This window comes from Numida meleagris, chromosome 4 (genome assembly GCF_002078875.1).
Source record: "Numida meleagris isolate 19003 breed g44 Domestic line chromosome 4, NumMel1.0, whole genome shotgun sequence".
NCBI classification, from domain to species: Eukaryota; Metazoa; Chordata; class Aves; order Galliformes; family Numididae; genus Numida; species Numida meleagris.
Genome location: NC_034412.1, coordinates 60,364,536 through 60,389,082, shown reverse-complemented (window position 1 = coordinate 60,389,082; position 24,547 = coordinate 60,364,536). Strand labels below are relative to the sequence as shown.

Sequence of the window (24,547 nt, the reverse complement as noted above, 5' to 3'; positions counted from 1 at the left end):
GTTTTGAAGCTATTTAGATACCTCTTATATCAACTGTTTGATTTCTTCCCTATCCAATGAAGAAACCCACATCAGAATTAAATAAAAAAGAAATCAGAATTAAAATTAAAAATCCATGACATTATCTGTATATGATATATCCAACAAAGGGATAGGAAATGCAGCTGGCACGAAAATAAGAAAGGACAGGACCAAAATTCTACATCACGCTTGGTCTCACAGAATGCATACTAGGGATTTGCCGTGTGGGTACACAATAAACTCTTGTCTAAGATTTGCAGACTTTGTCAATTGTCTGGAAATCCAGCAGGTCCATGCCAATACCAGCTAAGCAGTAGATTATCACCAAAAGCAGAAGCCTGTGTCAGAGACAGAAGGAACTGTGAAGTCTGGAAACTGGTTCTTGGAAAGAAGATGCAGAGCAGCAGGAAAGGATGTAGGATCAGCAGGGGTTAAACATCAAGGTGTTTTTTGAGGGCCAACTTTTCTAATACGCTCCATTTGGCAAGGAGTTAGCTATCAAAGCAGAGAGTTGCACTTCTTGTTCCTATAGCCATGAATGAAGATATCTGAATTGCTTTTTAATCTATTGCAGTTATTTGCGTGTCGGGTAAGATTTCATGCTGGGAGGTCCCTGCTGTATCCTCTTTGTTGTTACTGTTTCTCTGGTAAAAATCTATACAGAACCAGCCAGATGTAGAGAAAAAGAAATGCTGGTAGCCTTATGCAGCTGTAACTTGATGCTGCAGCAACTCTTTATGCGCTGCCCTCTTGATAGATGCTGTAGTTAGAACCAGCAACATCAGGCTCGCTGGGGCAGACACTGAACAATATCTGTACAGTATTTGGGTAGTGCCTGTTAGCAACTGCTTTACAAACCTTACAAGTTATGCATGGAAAGAGGGAAGAATAGGGTACTACAGAAGGATACAAACTCTCAAACCACTGAATAATATTTTCTGAAGTTCAAGAAAATTTCTCAAAGTTATACTGCAGATTGGCTATTTTCCCCATTTTAAAGGCCCCGACCAAAAGTTAGATGTTAATTTACAGCTGTAAAAACTGAACCCAAGTTTCCTGAGGCCCATACTGTATTATTACACAACTGCTCCTTTGATTCTCCTGTTCTTATTTTCAGTACTGATAAATTCATTCTTATGAGACTTTCAAGCAGAAAACAATGTGTGCTTTAAACTGCAATACAAAAATAGTTGATTTTTATGCTGGACATGAGCCATGCGTGTAATGACCTGTGCTTTTTAAAAGCAGCTAGTGAAAGGGAATGGATCACTTTTATGCTAGCTAACATGAAACAAACTTCAAGAAAGATGAAATTTGATAATTCATCAGATTAACTTTAAATCTTCAAGATCTCTTCAATTTTCAGTGTCACATTAAACCATCCGTTCAAATTTTAATACACTATTAAGGCCTAATTCTTAGCTCAGGTGATTAAAATCTCTTTTTCAACTGAATATGATATGGTTGCTCTTGATTTATGCCACTGTAGTGCATCAAAGGAGTGTTCAATATAGTATATTTATTTAGTTCACTAAGTAGGCGTGAAATGTTCTTTGCATATGTAAGAAAGAAAGGAGATAAAAAAGCTGACTGCCTAAGGTAAATTAATAGACAAAAGATACTGTATTAATTATCACCCATCATTAAATGACATCTTCGAGGAGCAGGGTGGAGTATTATGGCAGAGCTGATGGATTAAGATGGATTCAGATAAACATAAAACGTCTGCTTACATTTAAATTACATTCAAGACCCAAAAGCTTCTGCACTGAAGGTACAGTTTCGATTCCCATAGACTCTGCTAAAAAGAATGTATGCCAAAACCAGAAAGAAAATACCAAAGATAGGGTTTTCCTTTTAAAATTTAGAACCTTTCATCAGAACTTTTCCAACTACTGGAGCCAAAATGCAGTCACCCCATCTCCTGGGAGTTAAAATTAAATGGAGATAGACACCTAAAAGTCTCCCCAAATCCTCAGACAAATAAGTTTTTGCTTGCTAATGTCAAGTGGTAAGTAAAAACTGCAGTGGAATGATATGTGGAAACAGGAATTCCAGATAGGTCTTTGCCTACAGACGATCTGTGACATCTTGCCACCCACCCAGGCATAACCTTAGAGAGCAAGCCTTCACTGATCTACATTCTGGCATGGTGAATTGTAAAGTTATAAGGAAACACTTTGTATGAATTGCTGCTATTCATTGTGTTATCAATAAGTAATCCTCAAGGATATTAACTAAGTTTCTAGTTTGAAGGACCCAGTTGCTTCCTTTGCCTGCTTTTTCACTCCTAAAACAGTAATGATAATATCATTACAAGCATCAAGTGTTACTCTCACAAATGTAATTGCTTAGAAACCCTCCCCCCAGAAGATGACAACTTTCTATTTACAGTTGAATTCAGTGGACTTACGTTGTCTTAGCAAACACTGTGCAAGTGGTGGGAGCGTGATCTAATACATCTCTCAAAAGCGTCTGGTTTTAAGTGCATATGCAATCAGCTTGGGACTCACAGCGAGATATTAATAACAAAAAGGTGTGATTATGACTATGGCTTAGTTTGCGATCAAGAGGAACAGAGTCCTTCTCTGCACAGGCTACCTGCATTAATAAGCTTTAGCTTACGGCTAGAGTTACTACTGTGTTACTATTACTCATGCTGCCAAGAACAGGACAGGGAACAACGAGGTTGGGGCCAGATAAACAGGCAAAAGTTTGACCTTTCCTAAATATCTAAAACTTTGTTAACCTTAACTGAGTTGGAATGGATGTGAGGTAATTTGTTTCCAGCAGAGAGCAAAAACAACTTACTTTTGCACCTTTGAGAGAAGTGTGGCTGAGTACTATTCTGCATTGCCCCCAGCACTTGGCAGATTGTAGACTTACGGCTTTTCACAAAACTACAGCGCAACCCTGTGTACTTCAGTTTAGAAAGGGGTATATCTCAGGTTCTAAAGCATCACTGGATTTATTTTATGTTTCTGAGAAAGCGTTCTTTCAAATCAGAGCCAGATTCAGAACATTTCTCTGCTTCTTCCACGGCAATTCATTTTCTGTTTTTGAAGAAAAAATTAACAAAAAGTAAAAGTACAAAAAAGTTCTGAAATTCTAACCACTACACAATATCTAGCCTAATAATCCACATTAGGGATCAAAATCTGAAGCCTTTACCTTCACCGGTGAGAAAATGCTCGTGCCTCTTATGACTGCAGGCAGACATTTCCTGTCTGGCCTTACAGGCATCTAATAAATATCTAACAATGTTCTATCCTTAATTTCTTTTCTCCTCACTAAGACCTTCATATTACTGTTCTACAGTATCTTTACCACCACATGCCTGTGCTTTCAGTCAGCAAACCCTATTTAGTTTTCAGTGCGCAGCTAAGTTCCTCACACAATCAAACATCTGGAGTCTATTAATTTCTCTTGTAGGACAAGAGAAACTTGATGGGGGAAAAATGAAGAGCAATCAGTTTTAATGAATGTTAGCTGGAGCTGTGCAGCTTGAACCTTCCATCAACATATTTCATTCACTTTGTCCATCATTTTAAATCTTTTCCAAAAATTAAATCCTTTCCATGTGGCTCTGTTTCTTGTTGCTTCTAAAGCCAAGAGAACAAAATTAAGGCTAGAAAATAAGCAGAAATGTATTTTTGTACTACTATACGGTTTGGGGAAAATGTTATTTAGCTTTGCAATCAAAATTTGCTTTTACCATACACAACTACTGAACTACATTACTGTTAAACAAGGAATATTATTAGGCAATGATTCAGGACAACAGCATAGGCTACATTGCCCTATACTACTTTTAGCTTGCAGAAGCCACTTTGTTTTAAAAACTCATTTGAAGAGATCAGTTTGATGAGGCCATTTTCAATTCATTTGGAAGAGTCTCTATCTCATATACGGTTTGATTTTATTTTTTTTTCATTTAACTATTTGCAAGTGTGGCTTTTTTCTATGTAATTAATATACAAGCAAAACAAAAAGCATTGCAAATCTGTTTTCCTTCTCTGTTTCTTTCTCTTTTTCCTTCTCTCTCTCTCTCTTTTTTCCTGTTGATTCTCCCATTTGGCTGAAATTACATACTAAAAAAAATTGTGTATTTTATTAAATTGTTTACAGATGATCCAGTTAGAAACTCCTAGAAAGAATTGTTAGAGAACTAGTTGATTTTATGTGGAAAAAAAAAATCAGATGGAAAGGAATGAAATGCATAAAAAGGAGAAAACTGTACCATCAAGGTATGTAAGCACTAAATGCTGCCCATAAATTAGAGATCACGATATCCCCTTTCCCTCTCTCTATTTCTCATTACTAAGGAATGGGTGGAAAGGTTTGCATTTTTAAACAATCCACAGTCATAGGGTACTTTTGAAAGAAACTGTAGGTGAAATGACAGCATTTCTTTTATTGCAGAACGAAATACTAAGATACGTAGTTTTTCATTGCAAGTTTGTCGAATGTCTTCTGAATCTAGCTACAGAATTTCCTGATTTACATCACATTTAAAAAAAAAAAAAAAAAAAAAATCAATGTCAGTAAAACACAAAACTAATAGGTAGAAACCATAATGAGGAATATTGACCATCTGGATAAACATGACTTATCTGGGAAGAGTTAAAATGGTTTTCATAAAAGGAAGATCACAACTGGAAGGCTGTCCTTTGAAGGGATCAAGAAACACGAGGATAAGAGTGATCTAGTTGATCTTGGATTTACACAAGGCTTTCAACAAATTCATTCACCAAAGGCTTTTAAGAAAACTAAACAGCCATACTGTAACATGGCTTAAAAGTATAAATGTGATGCACACTGGGGAATTTTTTTTTTAGATTAAAAAAGGAGTATGAGACAGCTTCTTGTATAAAGAATGACTAATTAGTCTATTTATCTTACCTAGAAAATAGATGACTGAGGTGGATATGACATTTGTCTATAAAATAAGTAGCCTAGGGTGGCTGAGTACTTCTTTTTGAGTTACTTCTGGTACAAGAAGCAGGGGATCACAAATGAACCTGTAGGATCCAGACTCATACAAGAAGAGGTGATTCGTCATGTCACATATAGTTAGGGATGACTTTCTACAACCAGCTATCCATATCAGAAGCTAGGTGGGCTCAAAAGGAGATAAGAAAAATTCATGGAAAAGAAATTCATAACTGTTATTAAATGCACAGGAACTGCATTTGGCTGAGGAATTTCTTGAGTGGTACTCACTGAATGCCATCTGAGGAAAGTAGCATATATTTTCCATGTTCTTATTCTTCTTCGTAAACTGTTATTTTTTTACCCCTTGCCAGGATATACGTCCTCACTTAGGTCTAAGTACTACTACTTAGCTACTTTTATTTTACCATGGCTCATCAATGCTATTGTGCTAGATTTTTTGACTGACAGTTCTTGAAAACAGATGAGCAGTTGAGAGTTTGACCTGGATTCTTTTTATAAAGATCTTATCACAGAAGATCAAATTTCAAGCTAAAATTTTGCCTGTGTTTGGGCACAGATGAATGTTGGGTGAGCTCTGGCATTTGTAATGTGATGACTTTCTAAAGTTAATTTTTGTTGCATAACATTTTTATCAGTTGTTGCCTAGACTTGAATGTTTTGGTTCTAGAGAAAATGATGGAGATGAGGGCAATCCTTAAATGTCTGTTTCCTGTTAAATTTAAAGTTTTCAGTGATCTTGAAAAATTGTCTCTGAACTGATGCAATTTATTTGTGCCATAGAGACCAAATATCAACCAAAATGTCATAAACCCCATGAGTGACTCCCCTTTTATGACGATGTGTCCAGTTTCTGACCAGCATTTAGAAATCCCAAAGGATGCAGAGAATGCACAAGAAGATAAGAATACTATTAAAAAGCAAGATATGCTGAGGCATAGACATTAAAGAAAGTCATATATGGCAAATGGGAGTAGTTAATGCCTATGGAGCACTATTTGATAGAGATTAGGACATAGGAAGCTTTGCATCTCCCCATTATGGGAATAGGTTAGTTACAGAGTTCAAATGTTTTTCTTACTGAGGAGCAAGCAACAAACTCTTCCTTACAAGAAAAAAAAAATTAAACAGCAATTTGTTTGGAATGGTTGTTATAAAAACACCTCAACAGACTACTAGGAAAGACATCTTTTTCCTCTCTCTCTTCTCCTGTGGCGACCTTAATCCTTGTCAGTTCAAGCAAAGGACTCCACAGTTTAAATGTTCCAAGTCAAAAGTTTTGTCATCACACCTGCTCTTTTTTTTTTTTTTTTTTTTAAATATAATCTTCACAGCTTGTTCTAGAGTGGTCAGTACAACACAACATATATTAAAACTCAGAGCTTAAAAAAGAATTTCTATGTGGAGGACCAGAGGTCTCAGCACCACTGATATTATCTATTGCTGCTACTTCCACTAAATTGCAGAGCACCACGCAGATTTCACAAAGTAGAAGTAGAATGTTAAGCAAATACTGAAATATTCAGTTTTAAGAATCCAACAGCACTAGCTCACAATTTTATATAAAACTGTTATTTTTGCTGTTGAAATTTCTCCAGTGTTCCAAAATCACTGCTCCAGTGGCCAAAATCACTGACATAATTTTACATACCAATTTTATGTTGTCTTTTGCTATGACAATCAATTTTGAAGTGCTTCTCTCTGCTCTTTTGCCTCAAAGATGACAAACAGTTTAAGGGTGGGATTAACATCAGGGAAGACAAACTACTGATATTTCACCAACCATATAGAGATACTTCACTTATCACATTAAAAAATCGAACTGTTCTGACTTATTTTTTCCAGCTGAGTGATGATTAAACAAGCTTGTTCCACATTATCATTTTACACAGTTCTCCTGTATGGTTAAAGGAGATAAAAGCATCTGTATCTAGTAAAAGTTCCCATCAACTATGTGACCATCCAGATGCAGAAGTGCTTATGGTACATTTTACCTTGTTTTCTATAGTAGGTATTCAGAGATGTTCATAAACAGAGATCAGATTTGATTATTCCTTTTTACCAAAATGATAAAAAATAGCCTAGTACAAACTCAAAAGCACCCTAGCAGTAACAAAACTATAAATTTACTGATAAATAAAATATATGAAGGGCCTATGTTCTGTAAGATTCATTTTCAAAAGAAAACAAAAAACAAAAAACCATACCCTATTTTTGTATTTACCACAATGCTGGAGGACATTTTTTGCAGCTATGTGCTTAAGAATTTTACTGTCATAAAAGTATCTACAACAACTTTTATCAGTTAGAAAAGGAGAGAATTTTATCTACAGCAAGATTTGGCTCCAGGAAAGATTTAAAAAAGCGTCTGCTATAGCAACAGGTCAACATTGCACAAGACAGTAAGAATCAGCTAGCCCACTTGAACTGAGTTATTTTAAACAAGGTTTTTTTTTCACTCAAATGTTGTCTAGCAAAGCTCTTTAAAGACTGTTCCCTCTCCGAGTATGGTTTGTCTGCTAGAGTTTTTTTAAGTATTTAATTTTATGTCAGACCATGCTTCTTCTGCTTCTCCAGAGCCTTTGACTTGTAGTTAATAAAAGAAAACACTCCACCTTCAAATAAATCCTGACATTGAAAAAGTGACATTTTCCTCTGTTTTGGGAGCTTGTCTCTACCCAGTCTTTGGGTTACCTTAGTGCCTTTACATGTCTGATGAAGGGCTCAAGTACTTCAAAGCTTGCCTACTTTCTCTATAGTATTTCAGTCTAACAGAAGACCCTGCCTCTACCTCAGTGTTTTGCCTAATGGTCTTTAAAGAACATTACTGTTTAAAGAACATTGCTATAGCAATTGGAAGCATCACTCCATAGACATCAAACTGACAGACAAATAGGCTTAGTTTTAAACCCTCAACAGCTATCAGCTACTTAAAGTCGAGTAACTTAAAGACCAAGTGTTTCCCACTGTCCCGACATCTCTGAATATGTAGAACTAGCCGTCCAAAACCACTTTGTACTGACACCTTTTAAACCATTCCAATTAGACCTACAGGAGCTCAGCTGTCTACAGTTAGACTACTTCAGGTCAGCAACTGGGAACAGAACCGCGCATAGGCTTTGCAATGCAGTGGCTAATTAAGTTCACACAGAGTCAGTTCTTTTTATGCTTATGATAAGGTTACCTTTTGTTGGTACAACACAAATCAACTGTTGATAGCATAAGTAAAGAGAATTGGTATAATTGGTATCTCATTCCACCAGTTCCTTTCCCTTCCCAGGGGCAGTCTGCATAAGAATAGGCATTATTAGGGTCTAACAATGCTTCAGATCATTGAAAAACAGCAGTGAATGCTAAATAATACTGAGGCTACAGAGAAGCAGTGAAAGAAGCAATTTTAGGACTGGGAAATTGCAAAGTTTTTCCTTTTTTGGGGAGGGAGGCATACCTATAGTGGTGCAGACAGTGCATGCAGGATGGAAATAAAAATCCTTAAAAAATCCTTAAAAAGCTTTCAATCTAATTGTATCATTAATTCAGAGAATGTACACAGTGCTTCACTTGAAATTCTGCATTCTTCTTTGTTTGGAGTATGAATGCAAGAAATGGGTAAATTTTAAAGCAACTAGCACCATTCACTGAAGTAAACTTATGTCCTAAATCATCTCTGGGAAATATACACTTCTTCCTGCATTTGTTTTGATTTTGCTGTCATAAGAGACTCATGTTTAAATGCAGGCTTTTCTGCCTCACTGCCGAGCCTCTTTGTGTGCATTTCCTAAGTGTTACTTACTTTACTTTGAAGGTGGGCTGAGCATAGGAATCTGACGAAAGAGTGGGCTGTGCCCTTGATCTGAGAGCTCTTACATTCTTCTGAATGAATACATTTGCTAGTGCAGTACACAGCAGCAGCAACAGTGTGGTGCTCTGGGTCTCCAGCTCTGCCTCAGGCTCGCTGAACATCTGCAAGACAAATTTTTTTTATGTTCTGTAAATGAATGCTGCCTAATTGCACCAGGACAATGGGCACAGGGGATTATATCTGCATTGCTATGAGTGGAGGGGCGCCTTGGGGCTTTAGATTGCAAGGTGGCAAGGAGCAAAAGCAGCCTTTGCAAATCGCCAAGGTAGGATCATGAGATGTTGTCAGTGTTTTGTGAACATGAGTGAAGAGAATAGTTTGCTAACTATATACTGTCTCCAGTGAAACTGTTGGTGTGAATCGTACTGAGATGTTTGTTTGACTGTGCTAACATGTTTTGCAGAGATTATACAGGTGCTGATTGTGTTTGTTTCAATAAAAAGGTAATGATTACTTTCTGAGAGTTAACAAATATTGCAAACATTTTCTTGAACGTAAAAGATTTGAAACTGAGACGATGTATGCCTTTCAGCTCCTATATGATTTGCCATATGTTTTTGAGTGCACTCAGCATATTGCAAAACTGAATCTCATATTAGGAAATGCTGTTTCAGTCATCTATTTATGATGCTTCTCTTCTCTAGGCAAAGAATAAGTACAGCTTTATCATGAAAAAATGCTCTTACTATTTTGGGAATCCCAGAAAGAATTACACCAAGTTATCTCTGTTTTTGGAAAGTTATCCGGTCTTAGGAGCAGCCTTAATAGAAGCCAAACATTTCCTTTTATATTTCATGAACAGGCTTGAAAATTACTGAAGGCCTCATAAATTATCTTCACATATGAAATGAGAGCAAAACAGATAGTAGAGAAGTTCAGAAAAAATAAAAATAAGAATTGGTAACCCGAAGCCACAAAAGTAATACTTTAAAAAGTGCTGTTAAAAATCAGTGCTCATTCCATTGCAACAATGTCAATTTGTTATGGTTATTGAGGCTTATGTAACTGTATGGAGCTGTGTTCTGTTTTCCTAGAGAAGGGGGACAAATTTTGTCTGGAGCACTGGGATCAGCAAAATACCACTGGCTGAAACACTACAGGGACTGCTCACCATACAGGGAATTTTTCTTTGTTAAATTGAGAGAGATTAAAATATATAAAAATAGGCAGAAAAACAAGATGCGTAGGGATTTACAGATCACCTTTTAGTTCTTGGTAGTCCCAGTGCACTGAGTGTTAAGTTTTTTGAACTTTTATATATTATTTTAGGTCAGTAGTACAGCTATTTAAGCTCTAACTTTCTTAACCTGTCAATATACTTATTAATTAGTCCCATTTAATTTACTGGATCAGTTAACTTTTTCCACAAATAGCAGAACAATATGTGCAAGCCTACTTCATCTTATAAAAGAAGGTCTTTTTAGTTTGTCTGTCAAGGAGACATCATCTTTCCCAATTATTTTCAATGATTTTAAGTCCATAATGTTAACCATATTCAGCAATAGAACTATTTTTATTGTGTTTATGTATCCATTTCTTATTAGTGTTTTTGTCATGTTCTAATATTTTGCAAAATTTGAACATGTTTAAAAAGTTTTCCTACCGATAGGCAGCTCTTGCTTTGCAAGTAAAGCCCCTGGTAATAGATAACAGTGGAGTCCTGCCATCTAGTGAAAATTTATAGCTAGAACTTCAAAAATTGTAAGTAACGGTGAAAGGCAACTGATATTATGTAAAACTAAAAGTAAAAAGCATAGGAACTTGAATACAAAATTATGAACAAGTTTTCCTGACAAAAAAATAGGCTACACCAAATACATTTTTTTCATATTCACATCCTAGACAGCAGCACTTAAATCTGGCATCTCTCTTACCACTAGAACGTGGAGCTTGAGAAAGAGATAAGTGGTAACAGTTGTGACTTTTCACTTTTTCCAGTGGGGATAGCTAAAATTTTTATTGAAAATGAAACCAATCAAAAGGCCAACATCATATGTAAGAATACACTTTGTAAAAGTTCATGCATGCCAGCATGTATGTGTTATAAGCATGGTGGACTTGTTACTTTATGAGTTCCAGATCATTCATTTCTCCACGCTTTGGAGTTGGTGAGATCAGTGAGACTTGAAAATTAACACTAGTATCTGGCCAAAAAACCTGAAACTTGTGGCTGACAGGCCACAGCTTTTTTTGCAACTCACCTTGTCAGCAGGCTTTGCCATCCTTCCCGGGGAGCTAGGGCTCTCTTGGAGGTACACAGACTTGGGTCTGCAGGTCAGGAACCACTGCCAGGCTGAAGCACTGCGAGTTGGGTGGTCTGTAGAGAGGCAATGTTTTCAGCTTCTCTTTTGTTATCCATGAAAACTGACACTAGTCGCACATGGAAGATTAAATGATTCCCCAACTATTGCGTAGCAATTTTTGCTGCTGGCTCCAAGATCCAAGGATAGTGTTTCCCAAGTAACGTTTATATATATATATATTATTTATATATATATATAAAAAAATACATATTTTAAGTTCTGTACTGGGGCATATTAATGTAGATCCATTTGCCAATGTACACCAATGGAGGTTTTGCCAGAAGCGTGTGCATCTGCTTTCGGTATCACAGCTCACAGATTCTGGGAGAGCTACAGAGGGGTTGCTCTCGTGGTTGCCGAACACAGCTTGAGTGCTCTAAACCCCTGAATCACTGCAGTGGGAAGTGCATTCAGGCCCTGGTCACAAGCAGAGCACTGGCTGTGATACAGATCTAAAGAAGACAGGGATATAATGCAGAGGGAAGTGAGACAATCCATGAAAACATGTCAGGATACAAAAATCCCAAATTCACACTTATCTACAATTTGGTAAAGGAAAAACACTGTGTTTAAAACTAATGAAATAAGTTACTGTAGTTCACGACCAGAAACAACTTTTACCAGCTTTACTCATACTCGCTTTTAAAATGTCTTTTTTTAATCAAAAATGCCTATTTTTTGTTCCCTAGTTCTTAAAATGTATGTGCAAGTAGCATTCCTGTTAAAATCAATGAGAGTTTTGTCTGTAGTATAAAATATCATATAACATGATCATGTTAAGTTTTAATAGAGAGATAGAAACAAACCTTTTGCTTTCCCAAGAGATATGTTGGTATTTTTTTCTCATCAGCACATAAAATAGGAAATTTTCATCGGCAAATAATTTTTGAACCATTAAATTAGGTTCAAGATATTTCAATAATTTACTAGATGTGAGATTGACACAAATAGAGATTTTCTTTCAAGCATCACAAAGTATCGTGTTACTTTGCCCATTTATAACTCTTATTCAAAACAAGTAAGTTTTAAAAGCATTGATACCTTTTTCATAGAGGTGTACAAAATGTTTACCCACTCTCCAACTCAAACATAGGGTCCTGAAATCAGCTTACTTTCTTACGATGGCTAATGTTGCAACTAATGAAAAATTATTTTCCATTAAAAAGAATTTGCATAATCTAATACTGACCAATACATCAAAATGACTTTAAAATATCTTTTTAAAGTACAGTGTCAAAGGAGACATCGTGCTAAAGAAAGCTATCTCATAAATGAATGTTCTGGAAATAACAAAGATAATTGGGAGCATTATACTAAGGGAAACAGTGGTAGTGCTGATTATGCTGTGTGTGCACCACGACAATAAAGCATGCCAGTACTGCACCGTAGGGCAGCTTTCCCAAAGCAAGAGGTGGTTAGGAAATTTCAATATAGCAGTGACCCTAGATGGTTAAGAATTCAAAATATATAAGAGCAAAGCAACACATGGTGTGCTTTTTGTTTCCATCATGACATACATGAAAGAATGCTTTTTTTTCTAAATATCACAGATTTTTTTTCCTTGTAAATATCTTTGCAGTTGTTAATTTATAAAATATATAAAACTTGTTGGCACAAAAATGATAGATGATTTTCTGGACTAGCACTTAGAAGAAAGTCCCATGAGTTTTCCCACAAATACTTAACAATATCAGCCACGTTATATATATTGAAGCTATATCATTTAAGAAGCATCATTTTTGCAAGAAATAATTTAATGGAGTTGCCTATAGATGATTTTGGCTTATAATTCAATCATGATGTAACTGCATTAAAATTACCTGTTTACAAACAGATATACTATGCTCAGCATATTAATTCATTACTTACACCAAAGCAGCAATTTGATGAACTCAAATATGCAGTGAATTCTTAAATTGTTGATAAATCTTACATAATTTTTCAGAAACGTTTTAAAACTATTTCTTTAGAAAAATAAAATAGTAACATTTCCCCTCCTTTAATTTCAACTATACCAGTATACTGATGCAAATTATAATGCCTACCCTCTTAAATTTCAAGTTACCTGGAAAACCTTAGGGTTTTTTTAAATTTTTATTTATTTTTTATTTTTTTAAAAATTCTTTTGAAACTCAGTCTTTGCCATACTCTATTTGAATTTTTCTTATGTCAGAAGGTGCAAAATACCGTGCAATTTCCATTGTCTTGTAAATGTTAACTATACTCCAAATTAATCCTACAATATGCCTTGATCATTCAGGCTTCAAATCCAGCTGTCTGAGCTAGGCCTCATGCAAAACCTTTACAGTTTGTGACTACTTTGCCAGTTTCTGAAATAGACTTCTGCTGCTGCTGCTGTTCAGATAGTGGTTTTACATTTGCCTTAGTAATGAAATGCGACAGCTGGCTGCCTGGTCATTTTGGATGCACGCACTTGTCCATGAGAACCTACTGATTTCATTCCAAGTGCCAGTTTCATCATTTTGGATTCACTGGAACCTGAAATTGAAAGTGAAACTCAACTGGCAACAACTTGAACCAACAGCATGAAAAGTGGTATCTGGATTTGATTAATACTGGATGTATACAGAGGTGGGCTCTATTGTGGCCATTCGGCTTTCTCTCTGTATCTGAAATACCTGACACATGCAGAACGTGCTCAAGAGGTTTTCCTCAAATTGAACTTTACGCTTAGTTTAATAGAGAAGCAGTATGTCAGCACAGTTATGCTTTTGATCCCGAGGTAAGTCAAAGCATGCCATTGTCACATGCATGAGAGATACGTTAACACACAGTTGGCTCATCCAAAAAATATACCAGTGCTGCTAGGTGTAAGGAAACATTTTCAAGCCACTGTTGTTCTTTTATATTTTCACCACTGACACATGCTCACACTGCCAAGCAGAAAAAACAGGTTAGTAAAAGCTGAGATTCTGCTCGCTACATTCTAGTTCAGACATGATAAACAGACTTGGTGCTATACCTGTGCTCCCAGCTCATTTCAGTGCCAGGTCACATAGATGGGAATAGACCAGCAGCTGTTGAAGAAGTGTTTTTTTGCTCACCTGTGTACATCTGCATTGATGGCTTAGGAGCACCATCCTCCCAGTGAGACACAGGAAAGAAAGAATTTGTTTAATGCCATCCCCAGATGACATTTAAAATTATCTTTGAGTTGGAGTTGTAGCTCTGGTGCCATTTGATTCTGAAAATATACTAGTTAATGCATACTCAAGTAAGATCTTATTGTACGCTAGCATGTTTGAAAAAGAAGAAGCATACAAGTAGTGCAAAGGCTCAGTACTGAACCATGACTCTGCTGATCGTTCTTTATTTGTATTACCTGACATTTTAAACAGAATTTGAACACAACTTTAAGCTAATATAGACAGAGAAAACAGTGTTTAAAACATGCTAGCTGAACTTTGGCAGCAAAGGAGGGGAGTTTGGAGTTAACCTACAAGATTTTAAACACAACTTGCCTTACTTGGACTGTATTTAAAACTGTTTGTTTAAATTTGCTAGCTAATACATTTCCAAACATAGTTTGTTTTCACAGTCTGGACAAGCTCTTATTCTCAAATTCACCCATCAGACCATCTGACACAGCTTATATCTGATGGTATTCAGAAAACCATGTAAGGCATATTTACGTATTCTTTCACATTAGGAGTTCTGAGGAAACTTGTGGGTTTTTATCTTTACAGAAAATAATTTTGAATTCTTTACAGGCCTTGACTCAGTTTAACAACTGCTACATTTTTACATATGTTTGGATGACATAGTTCAGCTTCTATTTAAGTAAATGACAAAACTTCCGTTGACAAACTGCACAGAAGGTGGGTCTTATAGATGTTAGGTTAACTTATTTTGCAAAATGAAGGAACGCTTTAAATTTCCCCAAATCTAACTAGAATACGCTACTGCTAAATAACCGTTTATGGAAAGCTCTCATTACTAATTACAGACAGAAAAATAATTAGGAAAGAAAATTCCATATACCAGTAAAGGCTTATAAGTACTTCCCAAGGTTAGGGCTCTGCATTTTCTAGTTCCAAACTTTTGCATTCCAGCTATTGTGCCAAGTGGAAATGTTTAGTACTGTAGTCCCATCTAAGTTGTTTAAAAGCTGCCGGCTGAATTAGCGCATGATTGTATACCCTGGTTTGGATATACAGACCTACATACCAAGCTGGTTTTGGCATGCCTTCCACAGTACTTAGGCAAATACAAGCATGCTTTGGATACATAGAAGTATTCTTCTGTGTTTGTTTCTAACACATACTTTTACAGCTCTCATGCTAGAAGAGTTTTCAATGGAATAGAATGAACAACATAATTCACACTGTTTTAAACCAAACAAGTTAAAAAAACAATCTGTGTATTCCTACTGAATTAGATTAGTTGCTTTGTATAGAGAATTGCTTCATTGTTTATGTTCTTTGCTGGAAACATTTAAAGTACTTTGTATGACATTATTATATTTAATTGTTCTGTATTTTCTGCCATTGCACTTTGATTGTGAATGTGAATGCAACAGTAAGACTTTTGGCTAAGTTTACCGTTAAATATCACAACAGGAAATGCTGTTTATAAAACTCTTTACGATTGAGTTAGACCATTTGAGAAGATACAGCTAGCAATGTATGCAAATCATGGAAGGGCTTTCTTCCAAATGCAGAACTTGGTGTGCTTCATATTTGCTTTCTGGAGCAGAAAATAGCGTAAGGGACCATATTTCCAATAGTTAAATGCTTATATGTAGCTTTACTCTATAAAGCCAGACTGATGCACAGAGAGTTTATACTGCAAAAGGAATGATTCTGTGCATGGAATTAACTGTGGACAAAAATGATAACATTTGGATTGCAACCAGTACTGCTTGTTAGATGGAATGAAACTGGCAGGAAGGAAAAGCCCTGGATATCAGCTTGAAGGTTTTAAATTTCAGACTTAACATACACAAGTTACACAGTGGATTTCTTTTTCCTTTTCTGTAATTTTTCCCATCTGTCCCATTTCATTAGAATCTGCTGTCCATAGGCAGCGTGGATGGTAGGATAAGACTAATGCACATTTTGAGCAAAACACTTCAGCATGCACCAAAAAAGAGCTATTTATTGGTTACTTGCCAATAAGCATGAAAGGCAAAAATCTTCAAAACACCTCAGCACCTTGCTCTCACTGGGGCACTGAGAACAGCAAAGCAGCTGCTTTATTTGTTGCTTATATGGAAGGTAAATTACAATGAAAAACTATCTCTAAGCTCTCCAGAGGCAGTGGGTTCATACCCTGAGCTCTCTATCATGTGCTGCAGTCCCGGGCACAGCACAGGAACCTCTCTTGTTCAGAAGGGAAGCACAAACTACCTATCTTCTTCCTGCTTCCACAGAAAGTTATTCTGAATCCTTTAAGATTCCTTCTTTAATGCTTCCTTGTTACATCTTGGTCAGGGTATCTAATGCATGGGTAACCTTTTCCTTCAAAAGAGTTATGTCATCCTGGACAGGGAAGATGTGAGATTATTGTCTTATAACCTTGCCTTTTTTAAAGTATATTTCAGAAATATGGTCCCATTTAGAAAGCTGGATGCTTTGGTTTTTGTAAGAATGCTTTATATTACAATTCATTTGCAGAAGAACTGGTGATGGGTCAAAACTATGAGCAAATTAGATCAGCTATGGTTTCCTATGCTGATCATTTGTCTTGCTGTTTTCGTTTGGTATGTTCTTTCTATGCATAAACACACCATATATGTCATAAATTGTTACAATATGGAATTTCAAGAGAGAAAGTTTATAAAATAAAGATAATGCAAGGCAATCATATGTTCATTGTGGCACTCAGTAAGAGAAAGAAAAACAAACTAAATGACAGGCGAGTATGATCTAATAAGACCAAATTTCCTTTTCCTAGTACTTTAATATAACGAGTATCAGAAACTCCTTGCTGTCTACAGGCAAAGGTGGCAAAGCTGAATCTTTGTTTTAGAAAACAAGCAGCTGAAATTGCTACAAAGGAAGCCTTAACAAAGGAGTTGCAATTTTCCCATGAACTCAATGGGCAATTTGCCACTGACTTTAAAGGGTAAAGGACTGAGCCTTAGTATGTATAATATAGTATAGATATTTAATTAGAAGCAGATATTGAGAATAAAAATCCTCTTTGGGAAGGGCGTAAAAGTTTTTGCTAGAGATCTATTTCCAACAATATTCTGGGTCTAGCAGAAGTCATTCCCTTCAAAGGAAAACAAACCTTAATAAAAACAGACTTTGGGGTTGAATACCGTTGAACAGTGTAAATTTTTCAGGCTATTTGGTAATTGTATATTTCATTTCCAAGCTATCTTAGACATCTTTGTAAGCACCAAGATACTCTCTTGTGTTGAAGACATTTCAATTTGCTTATTTATAAGAAAGTGAAATGATTGCTAACAAGAGGCACTAGACTGACATTACTAGGAAATAGAGGGCATTTATTGAAGGGCATAATATATAAGCGTAAGCTAAGGAGGAATTTCAACTATGGACATATATCTCAGTTGCAAACATTTACTGGTTGCAGAAACTACTTCTAACTGCCCCTCTTGTTTCCTTCAGCTCTGAAAATAGATAGGCTTTTGTTGGCTGAAATGAGCAGGTATTTCTTAATATAAATACCAGGGCTTTGCTAACTCACCTCATTTTGTCTGAGAGCATTAGGACAAATCTTAGACTTTACGTCTACAAGACGTAAAGTGTGGAAACCTCCAGCAGAGGATAAAGAAGAAAGAGCAGAGTGCCAAGCAACTGTGTGTGGCAACCTTTTCAACATGCACAGCTATGGCTGTGCATGGCAGGCTGTAACTCCTGGTTGGCACACTTAATGTGCAGAATCATTTTCAATTGTCTACCTGACATCACTTTGAAAAGGCTCTAAATGCCCTGCAAAAAAATCCTCTGCTTTTCTTCTAGAAGAGCAGCATCTACATGGAGAACTGTGCAACGTTATTTATAATGGTTGCCTATGTCTGTAAAATAGCAGGTGTTTCCTGGATGCACTGCATTCAAAGGGAATAATTTCATGAATTTTATTAGCTTTATTCGCTCAACCACTACTCCTGGTGCTCCTGAAGGCACCATATCTCTCCTTCTCTCTTTATACAAGTTTCAATCCTCCTGTGCCAGAAGTTCTTCCTCTGATTTCTCTTATCATTCTCCCAAAAGAGCCCTTATTTAAAAATAGAAATACAGCTACTTCCTTAAACATCTCTTTCAGTAAATTTACTGAAAATTGAGGCCAAGTATGCCTAAGAATTTAAACCTTATTACTCAGCTAGAATAGTGTCCTTCACTTTCAGTCCTTTGGCCAGAAAGAAGAAAAAGAAACTTTCTCCTTTGAGTGAAGTCTCTCATCACTGAAATCACTTGAACTGCTAGAGCATAACAGATGTGGCTGGAATACACTGATCAGCGTTTTGTTCCACAAATTACATTTTCCTAATCTGCAGAGATCAGTTCAAAGACTTTCCACCATGAGCCACTGATTTTATTACAGAGGATGCATATGGAAATAATCTGAAAGGGATAAATTGCTTTATGTACTATCATGCATTCATCATGATCTCCCTGCACACTGGAAATAATACTTCCAGAATGCATAGTGTGATATTTGCTTACAAAATTCCTCAAATTAGAAAAAGCTATCATTAATCAAGGATGTTTTAAGCAAAGTCTAACGTATAATATTATTTAAATGCCTAAGATTCTTACAAAGAAGCAGCTGTTTCACATCTCTCACTGTGGAAAAAAAAGCAAAGTTTTATAATTTAGAAAAAAAGCAGATAACGGTTAAGAAATTAGCATGGTTTCACCTGTATTCTGTCAGTAGCATGAATACATTATGTTGATTGATACAAAACAAGCCATTCACAGCCTTAGAGGAGTTAGTTATAATGCATAACAAAATGACACAAATTAGCTTATGAAATGTTATTTCATGGGATCCATATTGTCAGCCAAAGTTTGTGTTTAGATGTGTTAGGCATGTTCAGGAGAATTCATGGGAAGATACCAGTCAATAAACTAAGCTGGAAATCACAGCTAGAGTATTATTCTTTTTCAAGTCCCCAAATCCCTTTGTTAAGTGAATTAGTGGCGTGCATTGCATCCTAGAGTCCTAAGGGAATTGGCTGACATAGTTGCCAGCCCACTTTCATTACATTTGAAAAGTCATGGCAGTCAAGTGAAGTCCCTGGTGACTGGAAATAAGGCAGTATCTTTTAAGAAGAGTAGGAAGGATGGCCCAGGAAACTACTGACCTGTCAGCCTCACCTCTGTGTTGGGAAAGATCCTGCAGCAGGATCTTCCAGGAAGCTATGCCAAGGCACATGGAAGAGAGGGAGATGATATGGGAGAATCAGCGTGGCTTCACCAAGGGCAGGTCATGCCTGACCAGTCCTGTCACTTTTTATGATAGCGTAACAGTGACAATGGAAAGAGGAAGAGCCACTGATGTCATCTATCTGTACTTCACTAAGGCCTTTGACACAGACCACCATAATATCCTTCTCTCCAAATTGGAAAGATACAGATTTGATGGGTGGACTTTTAGATGGACAAGGAACTGGTTATGAGATTGTACCCAGAGAGTGGTGGTCAACAGCTCAGTGTCTGGATGGAGAACAGTGACAGGTGGCATCCCTCTGGGGTCAGTACTGGAACTGGTGCTCTTTAACATCATCAGTGACATTGACAGTGGGATTGAGTGCACCCTCAGCAAGTTTACAGATGACACCAAGCTGTGTGGTATGGCTGACATGCCCAAGGGACAGGATGTCATTCATAAAGACCCTAGACAGGCTGAAGAGTGGAGCCAGGAGAATCTCATGAGGTTCAACAAATCCAAGAGCAAGGTCTTGTCACAACCCACATTATCAGTACAATCTGGGGGATGTAAGGATGGAGCACAGCCCTGCCAAAAGGGACCTGGGAGTACTGATGGATGGGAAGATGGACATGAACCAACAACGTGCCCTCATAGCCCAGAAAGCCAACCGTATCCTGGGCTGCATCAAAAGAACCATGGCCAGCAGGGTGAGGGAAATGACCCTGCCCCTCTACTCTGTGCTGGGGAAATCTCACCTGCAGTACTGCATCCAGATGTGGAGTCCTTAGTACAGGAGAGATTTACTGTTCCCCTTGTAACAGTACAAGGGGAAGTAGTTTCAGACTAAAAGAGAAGAGATTTAGATGGGATAGAAGGAAGAATTTTCCAACAAGGTTGGTAAGGCACTGGAACAGGTTGCCCAGAGAGGTGGTGGAAACCCCATCCTTGGACACATTCAAGGTCAGGGCTCTGAGCAACCTCATCGAGCTGTAGGAGTCCCTATTAATTGCAGGGGCATTGGGTAGATGACCTTTAAGGGTCTCTTCCAACTCAATCAATTCTATGATTCTATGATTTATGCTAAGACTGAATAATGACCTTTTATGATACTGGTATATTATTGATTATCACTAGATGGTGCTATTATTCACAATCCCCAAAATCATAGGTAACTAAATGAAAAGATAGATACACCTTGGAGAAATTTTGGTTGCCAGTTTAGTGTTTTCTTTCAAAAGCTGGTTAAGTATTGTTCAGTTCAACATCTTCCAGATGGAATAATTTCAAAGTGTAGGAATAATTCCTTCAAGACAAATACGTAAACAAATCAAGAATAACATAATGCCAAATCAATCAAGCTCTACCTCCCTCACTGCTTTTTTCAAGCCATTCCAAGTCTTCCTATCACATCTACTTAATAATCCCTGTGTACAGACAAAATATAATATCTTGAAGGAGGGCTCCATGAATTTGTGCTATGGTTTTATTTGTGATTTTATAACACTAGGACATGTTTTGATTTTTAAGAAAGCAACTTGAAAAATAAATATTTCATAAGGACTTAAGGAAGAAGCAGTGATAATCCTTTAAACAGAAAGCAAAAACATTTCTACATCTGTTTGACATCATATTATGAATATTTGGTAGCAATATTGTACATTACTATAGAATACATATGGTGAAATTAAAAAAAAAAGTATTAAAAAAAATAATTACATGAAACTTCAGTTTCTTCCAGCTCAATTTGTCCAAGGCCATGGCTGGGAGCAACAGAAGATTTAAGAAGTCTCCCAGGTCTTCTAACCAATTTACATTGAATTTTGAAATATTCTAAAATATTATTTTTTCTAAACTTCTTGTTATCCTGTTCTTCCTTTCCTCCCCCCCCCCCCCCATTTTTTGCCATGGCTTCAGCCTGCAATTTTAGCCCATCTAAAAGATGCATCCTTCAACAATCTTGGGTCTTATAAATCTACCTGAGTTTTGCAGTTTCTGCCCATTTTCACTGGAATATTTTGAAATTAACAGAGCAGTACAAGTCTGATCCAACACATTTTTCCCTGACTGCATCTTTCTTTCAAAGGCTCTTCAGCTTCTACATGTGCTACATTCTCAGATCATCAACATAATGTTACTGAAAGATTTCTGAATTCACAACATAATCCGTAGCTACAGAAAGGATTTTACTTTAAAACCTTTTATCAATCCATGAAAACAAGTATCTTCCAAAGTCTTAGCGTTAACGGTTTTCTTCTTCTATATTTAGAGCAACAGTGAAAAACAATATAAATCTAGTGCAAGGACCATGTGTGCCTCTTTTTCTGCGCAGGCAAGAACAGTACAAAGGGTATGATAATTAAGCTCGAAGAGATAGTTATCTCTGTGGCATTTTTTGTTAGTGTTACTCCATGAACAAATGCAGCACTGAAATTCACTGCCTAAGAACAATGGTGCCAGGCTCTGTACCACCCTTCTGGGTCATTCAGTTGTTTGCTTCCAGTCCTGATTTGCATAAGAGGCCTGGAAAAGTTGCAGAGACTGACAATTAGCACAAATTGATACAGGCTGCTAATTGCTCAAGCAAAAGCTAAAGACGCATTGGCCTGTTCAAATGAGGGTTGAATCCAGGCCTTCTGGATTCCTGCATCATCAGGCTCTGAAGAATTAAACTCTGGCACAGTTGAACAGCTACTGGGTCATGGGATAAGAACAGAAGCAGTGACTGGACCATGTTTTAGCACAGTCTCAGCTGAAAGTGAAAAGGGTGGGAAGGTTCTCTTCCTCTTATGAAAAACATTTTCTTCTCAAGTGTTCTAGGCTACAGCATGGCAATTAAATACACCTAAAGTTAGAGCCAAACTAAATCTTTCCTCTAAACCCTAATACTGCTCTTGACTCAAACAGACTTTAAAGGATGTAAAATACTCATTTTTCTATGTTTTTGTGCTGGTGTGCTCCATTAAGAACAAGGAACAAAATTTATTTCAATGACTGGATGAACCACGTTGCGTGGACATGCTGACTAGTCATAGTTTTACCCTTACAAACTGCAAGGGCAGTTAGTTATTGCCTCAGTCCTATGCAGTACCTTTTCCTTTTCTGTCACTGAACTGAAAAGTTTCTTCTCCTAGGTTTCCACCATATGACAATGAGCAAATCTTCAGATGAGACTTGTGCTGTAGGGCACTGACAGCTTCCTAAGAGTTTAGGATTTTTAGTAATCCAAAAACTGTGGGATTGAGTTTAGTATCTGGAGAAAAGCTTCAGTTTATGTGTGGTGGAAATGCTGTTCTAATAGGTTTCTTGGCAACTTCTAGTCCCTTTTGAATTGTAGCACTGTTGTCCACCTTAATGGGAGAGGGAAGGATATGCTACAAAGTTCCTCTGTTTTTATAGCTTTGTAGTAGTACAGAACACAACGTTCTCTCCTAGGGATTCATATAATCTCATATTAAACTTATACATTACTTAAAGCAAAACCTACACGTTGGTTTAGTTTGATTTAAAAACCTCCTTGAACTTTTAAATTTCTCTAGTTTTACACTTACAACATGCTCTTGGGCCAGATGATCTTTACATGTGTGTTCCACTTGGCTCCTTCAAGCCTCGTGTACCTCTGTTTTCTTCATCGTTTCAACTGATTTAGTAACAATCTAAACTTACATCTTCAGTACAATTCCAGCTGCACATGGCCAGTCAGAAATATATTTGTACGACTGCTTGCTTGGACTAAGCCCACAGCTAAGGAGTATTTAAGGTGAAATCCTCCCAGAAGCAGGCCCCAGTCCCATCCCTTAGCTAATATTGCTTACTGTGAATATGTCTGTCAGATCTGCTAAAGTCGTCCTTTTTGAAACATCCCTTCCACCTCTTGACCCCCCTTCCAGTCTCTTCTTTTTTAATGTGGAATGCTTTGATGTGGTCCTGTGTTGACAGTCACAGAAAATTTCTTTCAGAAAATATCTACACAATACATGTGTGAACATTGTGGTTGGGGGAAGGTCAAGGCTGGACTTGGTCTTATACTTCTTCTCACAAATGACAGTAATCTCTGGCATCAAGGATTCTTCATTCAGGCACAGAGGATGAGAAAAAGTTTACTTCAGCATGCAGCTTTCTAGTTCCTTATATGCGAAAAGAAAACAACTGGAAAGCAATCCTCTGTGATACTGTGACATGAATACACTCTTGCTGATGTGTTTCCTTTAAATTACTTATTAGGCTTAAGTTAAGATGAAAAAGGTAAGTTTCAGGACAAAATAATAAAAAAGAGGAAAGGAAACTGGACGCTAATTCTAACACTGAATTTGATTTAGGAAGGCATTAACCTAGGACATCTGATGAAAGACTATGCAATCCTTAAAAAGTGTGATTCCCAGAGAAACTTGAGAAGATACTAGCAGTTCCTGTAGCTGGCCCTGTCCCTCAAAAATATATTAATAATGGAGGTGTCAAAGTTTAACTCTTCTAGGGCAATCTGAGTTGATTTTCTTTCATATTAAAGAGAGCGTTGCAGATTTCTACAATCCGATTTAATAGCTTAGAATGCCATTCTTGATCTTCAGTTGACTTTTAAATGATCTCTTTAATGACCAGCATACTGAAATTTGTACCTGACTGTAAAGGTTTCTTAAAGAGAGCAAGAAACAGTACCATGAAACAAGTAATTACATCATTCCAATTTCCAGTGCAGAAGGTAACATGAATTATAGGGAAGTACTTGCGCAAGAAAAAAATCCAAAAATACAGGACTGATCCGTGTAAATACCTGTCCAGTTTCTAGCCGGGTCTTCATATGTGTCTCCTAGCCTCTACTGCCTTTATTTGGTGATTTGCATTTGGAAGAGTGCTACATTTTACAGCGCTGACTTTACCATTACCACAGGTTTCCTGACATGCCTAGTAATCCTTCATGAATAACACACTATCACGTTGTCAGATATTCCTTTAGATTATTTTTTTCTTTTGCTATTAAGCACGCATATGAGAAGATAAAGTGATTTCCATTTCCTGTTCTGCTTGCATCTCATCTTTTTAAGCT

General features: G+C 36.9%; 2 protein-coding genes across 4 annotated transcripts in view; one reads left to right on the top strand and one right to left on the bottom strand.

Annotated features, from left to right (window-relative positions):
* SEC24D (SEC24 homolog D, COPII coat complex component) overlaps positions 1-8,906 on the bottom strand; it is a 69,051-nt gene extending 60,145 nt beyond the window's left edge. The window contains exon 1 of the mRNA XM_021396403.1: positions 8,768-8,906. The gene's annotated coding sequence lies outside the window, so the exon portion shown is untranslated. The remainder of the gene's footprint in view (positions 1-8,767) is intronic.
* SYNPO2 (synaptopodin 2) overlaps positions 8,859-24,547 on the top strand; it is a 91,977-nt gene continuing 76,288 nt past the window's right edge. For 2 of the 3 annotated variants that reach the window (XM_021396398.1, XM_021396400.1), the window contains exon 1: positions 8,859-9,101. In XM_021396398.1, the coding sequence (XP_021252073.1) occupies positions 8,973-9,101 (129 nt within the window). In that variant the 5' untranslated portion in view covers positions 8,859-8,972. The remainder of the gene's footprint in view (positions 9,102-24,547) is intronic. The other variant, XM_021396399.1, reaches the window with a different exon arrangement.